At 40.2% G+C, this 9,747-nt stretch overlaps 1 protein-coding gene and 1 long non-coding RNA gene across 6 annotated transcripts in view; one reads left to right on the forward strand and one right to left on the reverse strand.

Moving 5' to 3' along the window:
* Positions 1-9,747, forward strand: part of CACNB2 (calcium channel, voltage-dependent, beta 2 subunit) — a 432,395-nt gene that overhangs the window by 418,315 nt on the left and 4,333 nt on the right. For all 5 annotated transcript variants that reach the window (XM_010859991.1, XM_010859994.1, XM_010859992.1 and 2 more), the window contains 3 exons: positions 6,556-6,707; positions 8,368-8,463; positions 9,496-9,681. In XM_010859991.1, coding sequence (XP_010858293.1) covers positions 6,556-6,707; positions 8,368-8,463; positions 9,496-9,681 — 434 coding nt within the window. The remainder of the gene's footprint in view (positions 1-6,555; positions 6,708-8,367; positions 8,464-9,495; positions 9,682-9,747) is intronic.
* LOC105003052 lies at positions 7,473-9,747 on the reverse strand. Its single transcript, XR_827065.1, has 2 exons — positions 9,680-9,747; positions 7,473-8,513 (listed from the first exon to the last, which is right to left on the reverse strand). It is a non-coding gene; the product is annotated as an uncharacterized LOC105003052 (long non-coding RNA).

Consider the following 9,747-nt stretch of genomic DNA (forward strand, 5'->3'; position numbering starts at 1 on the left):
CAGGAACCAGTCTGTTGTTCCATGTCCAGTTCTAACTGTTGCTTCCTGACCTGCATACAGGTTTCTCAAGAGGCAGGTCAGGTGGTCTGGTATTCCCATCTCTTTCAGAATTTTCCACAGTTTATTGTGATCCACACTGTCAAAGGCTTTGGCATAGTCAATAAAGCGGAAATAGATGTTTTTCTAGATGTAGTTGGCATTTGGCTGTAGTTGTAACAGACAATGCATGGGAGGAGAGGAATTCATTCACTTTGTATATTAGCAACCAGATGGTCAGACAAAAATGTTTACAGCTTGGTAGATGATTTTAGCCCAGTGGAACAGTCAGCTGAGATAACTTGTTAAAAGTTGGTCTCTTCTTCCTTATCCTGATGGACCTGCTGTGTCTCTGGACTATGGTGATGGATACAGGAAGCTACACATGGGATAAAACTGCATAGAACTCAGTACACATACACACGCAGATGAGTACATAAAACTCAGGCAGTCTGAGGAAGACGGATTATCCTGGTTGTGATGTTGCACTGTAGTCTTGCAGGACTTCCCACTGAGGAAAACTAGGTAATAAAATGCACTGGGAGCCGTCGTTTCTTACAACTGCTGTGAATGTAGTTGTCTCAGGAGGAGCGTCAATTAAAGAGAAACTCATCCCTTACGTGGTAACACTGTGGAACTGGGGTGGCACACCCGAGCGCGCGTCTCGCTCACTGGTCCTCAGGTGTGGTCTCCACATCAACAGCATCACTACTGGGAGCATCAGTTAGGAATGCGCCTTCTCAGGCCCCACCCGGACCTATGAAGTCAGCAACTCTGGAGGCAGGGCCCTGCAGTCTGTTTCAACAAGCCTGCCAGGTGACTCTGCTGTGCATGCCAGGGTTTGAGAACTACCCATCTTGTCACCACTGTGCAGTGAAGGACCTAAGGACCACAGGAAGGGAAGGGATCCGTGTGGTGTAGGTAAGGCACTAAGGAATAAAGCTAAGGCTAGACCCTGGGCATCTGGACTACCATTCCAGGATTTCCTCCACTGAGCAGTGCGTGATGTGATTACTTTTACTTGACCATCTGCCTTCTCTTAGGAAAAAAATTTATGGGCCTATTGATCTGAATCTCACTTCCTCCCTCCTCCTAATTAATGACCTAATTAATCATTACAGGCATAGCCATGTCTATCTTAAGGAATTAACACTTAAAATTCCACAACACTGCTCTGATGGCCCAGCTACACACATCTCCACCCAAAGGGAGTACTTCACCTATATATAGTTTGGCTGCCAAGTTCACGATTAATGTTTTTGAAGATTTAATGCATTTTTTTCTACAACAGCAGCTTCTCATATATGTATAGTCAACTAAAAAGGCAAATATAAAGAGAAAACACATTGTATATTGTCAGATATACAGAATCTAGAAAAACGGTACTGATGAACCTACAGGAATAGAGCCACAGACGCAGAGAGGAGACGGCACAGTGGGTGGAGGAGAGGGTGGGACAAGTGGAGAACAGCGTTGACACGTATACACTACCAGGCGTAAAACAGCTGGTAGGAGACTGCGGCACAGCACAGGGAGCCCAGCTCGGCGCACTGTGATGACCTGGAGGGGTGGGATGGTGGGGTCCAAGAGCAAGGGGTCTAAGTATACGTATAATGATGTGCGATGATGCACACTGTTGTACAGCAGCAGCCAACACTGTAAACCAATTATCCTCTAATTAAACACAATTTTTTAAAAGGCAAATATTTGTTACATTATATATATATATATACACACAGTGATTATATTTTTTCTTTGCCTTTTTAACTCATTCTTTCAACACAATTTTTGAGTCCCAGATATGTCCTAAGCACTGTCCTGAGGGAAGGAATCAAAGTAAGTATGTATTATTGCCAGTCTTCCTATCAGTTCACTGCCTGTTGGAAAAGTTTTCAGTCATATCATCAAAACGCAGTGTGATACATGTTAGCAGGTTGGCACAAAGCAATACTTGACATTTATTAAGCATTTCCTATAAGCAGGCACCAAAATAAATATTTTGCACGTTGATACACTTAGTCCTCATTTCCATGTTTCAGAAAAGAATACTTAGGGGGTCTGAGAAATTAAGCCTTGTTACCCAAGGATCACACAGCTGGATTAAGAAGCCATGTTGGTGCCTGGGAAGTGGGTGCCCTGAGGCAAACCTTCCTGGGTCTGGGGAAAGGAGACGGGGCTGACAGAGGGCTTTAACAGATTTCCTTTCTCAGGCTAAGTAAAGAAGTTGCCAAAATGAAAAATCTGTGCTTAGTGATTATGAAATGGCATTGGAACGACTATTACATTACTGACAGTCTGCCCTCTGAGTCCATTTCTGTTTCACAGATAAGTTCGTGTCACATTTTAGATTCCACGTGTAAGGAGTATCATATGGTATTTGTCTCTTTCTGACTTCACTTAGTATGATCGTCTCTAGGTCCATTCATGTTGCTGCAAATGGCGTTACTCTTTTTTTTTTACCTTTTTTATTTTTTAAATTTAAATTTAATTAGAGGCTAATTTACAATATTGTATTGGTTTTGCCATACATCAACATGAGTCCACCACGGGTGTACACGTGTTTCCCATCCTGAACCACCCTCCCTCTTCCCTCCCCATACCATCCCTCTGGGTCATCCCAGTGTACCAGCCCCAAGCTTCCTGTATCCGGCATCGAACCTGGACTGGCGATTCATTTCTTATATGATATTATACATGTTTCAGTGCCATTCTCCCAAATCATCCCCCCACCCCTCTCCCACAGAGTCCGGCTGAGCAGTATTCCATTCTGTATGTGCACATCTTCTTTATCTGCTCATCTGTTGACAGACATTTAGGTTGTTTCCATGTGTTGGCTATTGTGAATAGTGCTGATATGAATATAAGGGTGCACACATCTTTTTGAATTACAGTTTTGTTTGAATATATGCCCAGGGATGGGATTGCTGGATCATATGGCAACTCTTTTTTGAGGAACCTCGATATTGTTTTTCATAGTATCAGCAGCAAGTTTAAATTCAGTAGGTGTAAGAGATTGGGATCTGGACAGATAAATAAGGCTTTTCAGTTTCAGAAATGAACATCAGCAGCACTGACATTTCTTTTTTGAAATAAATTCTCAGCATGATGCACTCCGTCCAAGAGTACATACTAGTGTGCCCACCTACTGGTATGGGCACGTTTCTTTGAAAGCATCATTTTGTGCTTGGAAGTTAAAAGCATTTTCTTCAGAAAAGGTTTATTTACAAATATGTTGCATTGGGTTTCTAAAAAAATCTTTAAGTTTTTAAAGAATATCTCATTTCCACCTTAATTTAAAAAGTGGAAGGTATCTGTGTATCTAAGAATACTAGAATATATGCATATATACACACATGTCCATGATACATATATTAAGCTACTGACATAAATAGATATAATTTTTGGATATATAATAAGATAATGGATTATTTTATGTTTTTCTGTTACCCAGATTTAATAACAAGTATTGCATTTATATTCTTGCCTGGGAAAACCCATGGACAGAGGAGCCTGGCCGGCTCCAGTCCATGGGGTTGCAGAGTCGGACATGACTTGGCGACTAAACAATGAATTCCATTCATAATCATTTTTTTAATAGTGCTCAAACCTCTAAAAAACAAGTTATTTTTAAGGCATGGGACTCTTGTGACTGTGTCAGTAGCTGTAATTAACTGATACAAAGATGAAAATCTTTGTGATCAAATTTCTTTTTAATGAAACGTAACTGACAGGTCTAGAACATGGTTTGACACATGTATATACTGTATAACGATCACAGAAAGATCACTTACAAGTTTATGTAGTTACAAATTTTCTTCTTGTGAGGAGAACTCTTGAGATCCACTCTCTTAGCAACTTTCAAATAGTATCACTAACTCCAGTTACATCCTTGGGACTTAACTGTACTTTTGATCACCCTCCACCACCCTGTGTTATCTGTATCTATGAACTTGTTGCTTTTTTATTCAGTTCCACATTTCAGTAAGATTATATATTTGTCTCTTATTTCACTTAGCATAAAGCTGGTAAGGTCCATGAGTCTTGTTGCAAATGGCAGGGTTGTGTGTGTGTGTGTGTGTGTGTGTGTGTGTGTGTGTGAGAGAGACTCATCTTATTCCACTGAGCTGTACTGCATACTAATTTTATATCCTGCAGTTTAATTCATTTATTAGTTCTAACAGTCTTTTGGTAGAGTCTTTTATATATATATAGATAAATCTCATCATGTCAGCTACAAACAGTGAGAGTTTTACTTCCTTTCCAATTTGGTTGGAAAACAAAGCCTTGGTTTTGTTTCCTGCCTACTTGCTCTGGTTACGCCTTTCAATCCAATGTTGAAAGAAGTGGCGGGAGTAGACATCCTTATGTGGTTCCTAATCTCAGAGGAAAAGCTTCTAGCATTTCCACTGAGTATGATGTCAGCTGTAAACTAATCAGATTTCTTAATGCTTACAATAAACTTAGATTGGAACTTTACTACTGGTGATCGGTGGCTTGTGAAAACACAGGGCACAGAGAAGCAAGGTTATAATTGGAATAAAAAATTTAAGAAGCAAGAAGCAAGAGAAGACATAGTTACAAAAGGAATGATTGAAAGAAATATATATGAACAGTATGTGGTAAGAAAGCCCAGGTACTGGTTACCTAATTTCAACCATTTACTTTGAAGTTAATCCAAGATACTTATATTATCTATAAATATTTCAGTGTGTATTTCTGAACAGTGGAGACCCCTTTTATTTAAACCGTAATGCCATTATTGTACCTCTTTTTTACTATGTATTTATTTGGCTGCACCAGGTTTGAGTTGCCACACTCAAGATCTAGTTCCCTGACCAGGATCCAACCTGGGCCCCTGTGCTGGCAGCATGGAGTCTGAATCACTGGACCACCTGGGAAGTCCCTACTGTACCTTAATAATAACCCCCTGGTATCATCACGTTGCCACTCAGCCATGTATCATTTCCCAGCTGTCATATACTATATAGATACAAACACATACATTTTATATACACACACACACACACACACATATATATACATACATTTTATTCACTTCTGCATCATAAAATATATAAATTACTATTTGTTTGAATCAGGATCCAAATAAACTTCACACATTGTGATTGGTTCTTAGGTCCTTGAATCTCTTAATCCTGTTTTCCATATATCTTTTATCTCCTTGTAATTTTTTTAAGAAACTAGGTCAGTTATCCTACTTATCCTGCAGGGTATTCAGAGACTGAATTTTGCTAACTAAATTACACTGGTGTAGTTTACACAACTGTCTGTTCTCTGTATTTCTTATAAACTTGTCTATTGAGAAGCTTAATAGGTTTTTTTTCTTTTAGCAAAACTGTGTCATGAGTGGTAATGTGACCAAATATTACTTTAAAGCTCATACCACTAGTGGTTTGGGGCATTTTAAAGACATCCAGGTAAACAAAAGGACACTTAGTTGTAAGAGGCAGATGACTTAGCAAGTCATCTGGAAGCAAGTGGCTTGCCTTTTCTGGAATAATACACAAGTTAAAATTATCTCCAGGAACCTTCTGCATGGATGCAAATGCACAAGAAGAGCTAAATGGTGTCCTGTAGGTCCAGGCATCTCATGGGATTGGCCCTTCATGATTGTAGTGGGCACTGGAAGCTATATTGTCCTTTACAGATCTGTGATATTTAGAAACGTAGCTCTTGGCTATCTAACTTTTATCTGAATCTCAAAAATTTAGTTATTCACATTAATTACATTTCAGGTATTCCATAGCACTGATACAGTATATATCCGTCATCAGAGAAGATATTCTAGGACAGCCCTTTTTACACTCAAGAGAGAGAATGGAGAAATAGATGAACTGAATGAAAATACTTCGGTATTCAAGTAAATTTATGTTTTTCTATAAGTCTGACAGATTATATATCTGAGGTGCTGCGTCCAATACATAACTGCCTTTTAAAGCATGAATGTTACAGGACCATCTTTTTGTTGGTGGAAAATACAAGAAGTGTGTTTCTGGCTAGGTTTGTCGTAGACATTCTGAAAATCTGTTTCCTGCTATAGTTCAGCTTGCTCATAAACATCTCTAGACTCCATACCAAGAGGTGGCATGTAAACGCAGGTAAGCCTGTGCAGTGACAGGAAGGCTGGTGATGGGCTGCTAGGCTTGAGTGGTCAGAAACACACACAAGGAAGAGCTCTCTTCATGTTTCTATTTTACAACATTTTAATAAAATGACTCCGTGGAGTGATTTTTATAGCCCCCAAAACAAATTAGCACAGAGAGCCAAAAAGTTTGACTCTCACAGACATCATGGGAAACTAGAAATAAATTTCATAACTGGTTGAGAGAGGAATTCCTAAATTCTCGAGATGTTGTGAAGGAATGGCTCTTTGCAAACGATGCCTGTTATCAGCCCTCTTACCTGTAGAGCTCACCTGCCTGAGTAACCATTTTACTTTCTCTCAATCTGGTCTAGAAATGCTGAACTTTTAATAAAGTTCTGCTTCACCTTTTACAGCGGAAGTTCAGAGTGAAATCGAAAGGATTTTTGAACTTGCAAGAACACTTCAACTGGTGGTCCTTGACGCGGACACAATCAATCACCCAGCCCAGCTCAGTAAAACCTCTCTGGCCCCTATTATAGTGTATGTCAAGATTTCTTCTCCTAAGGTAAGCAGGTCTGTTACCGTTTGTTCTGCAGTGAAACTTTACTAAAATGTGTGCTTATAGTCTGCTTTCAGAACAGGCTGCTTCTTTATCCATCACTAAGGATTTGGAGAGAGATGTGGTAGATGAGAAGCATTAAGATTCATATAAGCAGAGAGTGATGATAAGTTTCATGGCTGAGAACAGTGATTTCCAAAGTGTGGCCTGTGGAGTCCTGGTGGGGGAGGCTTTGAGACACTTTCAGAGGACCTAGAAGGTCATTTCCCTGATAATCCTCATTGTCCTCCTCTTCCACTGGCCTGACCTTTGTACTGATGGTGCAAAAGAAGTGGTCAGAATGTCTAAGCAGGAAGCAAGACCACACCAGCACCGGCAGCTGCTGCATTCTTCCTCACCATGAGCTACCAGGTTATAAGTTTCACTTAATGTCCTAATGAAAATCCATCTACTGCCACTGTCTTAGAGGAGTTTGAAAACACTGGATACATTAGTTCCTGGTATGTATTTTGACAGGAGATCCTTGCTGTTGTCTAAAGGCATTACTAAAATATAAATATGTCCCAGACTAGGTCAGAATACGGTGCATTTTTTTTACTGGCAACCTTTAAGTTAGATGAGAAGATGCCTCTTTCGCCTATGATTTTAGATGGATTCTTATGAAATGTGTGAGTATTAATAAGTTAACTGTGCTAGGAATTAAGATTTTACAATCATTCACTCTTACAATTTCTGGTGTCCACACTAAAAATACAAAAACTGGTGATGTTAGTTTTAAGAATGTATTTTATTTAAGCCAAAAATATCCTATTTGTTATTTTAATATTTAGTCAATAAAGTGTTATTTGTGGTACTTTGAAGTAGCAAAATTATTAAATTTTGACTATTCAAAAAGGTGCTACCAGCCTTTTTAATATTCTACGTAATGAAATGGGAGGTACTCGACAAGTACTGGTATGACTATTGCAGTCATCTTAGAACACCATTTTTATTGGAAAGAACAAATCAATGGAATTTAATAGAGTAGGGTTTCAGATGTTCCATGGCAGCTAATCTTTAAAAAGCTACCACTTGTTTACTGTAGTATCAAAGAAAAATATCCACAATTATCTGAAAAGGTTACTAAAATAGTCCTCCTCTTCTGAATTATGTATCTGGAAGAGGCTGGATTTTCTTCACGTATTTCAAAGTAATGTACTGTGGCAGATTAAATGTAGAAAGAGGAAACATTGAAGTCAGGTTGTAGAGAAATTTGCAAACAATTTTTAGCTATTTTTATCGAAATAAGTGATGTAAGTTAACATGCAAGAAGTTTATTGGTCATTCTTAAATGCATTTCTCAGTTTTAATGTCTAGTATGTAAATATTCTAGTTCACATAAAAAGCTCTTGGGATTTCTCAACAGTTTTAAAAAACATAAATCATGAGCGATAAAGTTTGAGAAGTGCTAGCCTTAAAAAAAAGGTTCAGAATAATACATCCTGGTGGTTTTTGAAGCTTGCCACCGAGATGTATTAATTTTCCAGATCATCTTAGATATTCTGTTTTCTTGCCTAGTAAACTGTGAGTGCTGTATGAAAAAAGGTCCCAGAGAAAAGCATGAATAATGAACCTTGTCGTCTACCTGAGTACAGACGCTCCTGTTTAAAAACCTCATCTTTTGCAGGTTTTACAGAGGTTAATAAAGTCTCGAGGGAAATCTCAAGCGAAGCACCTCAATGTCCAGATGGTGGCGGCAGATAAGCTAGCTCAGTGTCCTCCAGTAAGTCTCTCTGTTCAGTATAATCCACTTGAAGTCATCAACCCAGCTTTCTGTTAAGAAAAACCAGACAGACTAGGTAAACACTTGTCCAGAAGAGAACCTTCTCCATTAGCAGTGGGCTTCTTCCCAAAGTGGAGAACTGACCACCTCTTGCCATGAGCACGTGTCTAGGTCATGGTCGTGGCTTGCAAACGGCTACAGTGTGTTCCATGGGGATGTCGCTTTGTTAACATCTAACACATCCATAGTATCGTAAATGAAACACAGTTGTTTCAGAACGTTGGTTGGAAAGATGGATCTATTAGGGGTTGGTTTATTGTTCACTTCTAATCTGGGAGCAAGTTGCTGGCTCTTTATCACCATCTATGAAACTGATCTGAAACCATGCAGACACCAATTTCCAAACCAGTCAGTAAGCAGATTCTGACACCTGAACCCATTCCTACCTTGAATCCCTGTTGTGCATACCATGCTTGGGGACACTACGCTTCTGGGTTTTGTTTTAGCTTTTAATGAGAGGATGATTACAATGTTGTGTTGGTTTTCACTGTACAGCAAAGTGAACCAGCTATACGTATGCATATGTTGCCTACCTCCCAACCTACCTTCTAGGTGGCTTGGGCTTCCTCATGTCCTTCCCTTGCTGCAGCTATTTCCAAGATTCAGCTTTTCACAGTCTCTATGTCAAAAACAGACTTCTTCCTATACTGTTTGGCTTATAGTCTTCTTTTCTTTTTTACATCTCTCTTCTAACGTAGGGCCAATTCCTTTTTTTCACTGTTAGCAAATTTTCTATCATGCCCTTAACAACTGTTATTACACCTGTCCACTTCCTAGTCATTGATATTACTGATATTCGTGTCAACACGTACCCGAGGAGGACCAATGCTTGTAAGCTGACTCCAGAGGACAGTCTGTGGAGGAGTCAGGCAGCACGAGCGGAGACCAAGGGGCTCCCTGCTTTCTCCTCTAAGGTGGGGGGGCAGTCGGGGGCTGGTGTCAGGGTGCCATCTGTAATGTCTGCCCCTGCAGGAGCTGTTTGATGTGATCCTGGATGAGAACCAGCTCGAGGACGCCTGTGAACACCTGGCCGACTACCTGGAGGCCTACTGGAAGGCCACCCACCCTCCCAGCAGCAGTCTCCCCAACCCCCTTCTCAGCCGCACTTTAGCCACCTCCACCCTGCCCGTCAGCCCCACGCTAGCCTCCAACTCACAGGTAAGCGGAGCCCTCGTCCACGCCCGGGGTGCCAACGCAGCGTTTGTTCCCATCAGGCAGCTCTCT

Source organism: Bison bison, unplaced genomic scaffold (assembly GCF_000754665.1).
Source record: "Bison bison bison isolate TAMUID 2011002044 unplaced genomic scaffold, Bison_UMD1.0 scf7180017864461, whole genome shotgun sequence".
Lineage (NCBI taxonomy): Eukaryota > Metazoa > Chordata > Mammalia > Artiodactyla > Bovidae > Bison > Bison bison.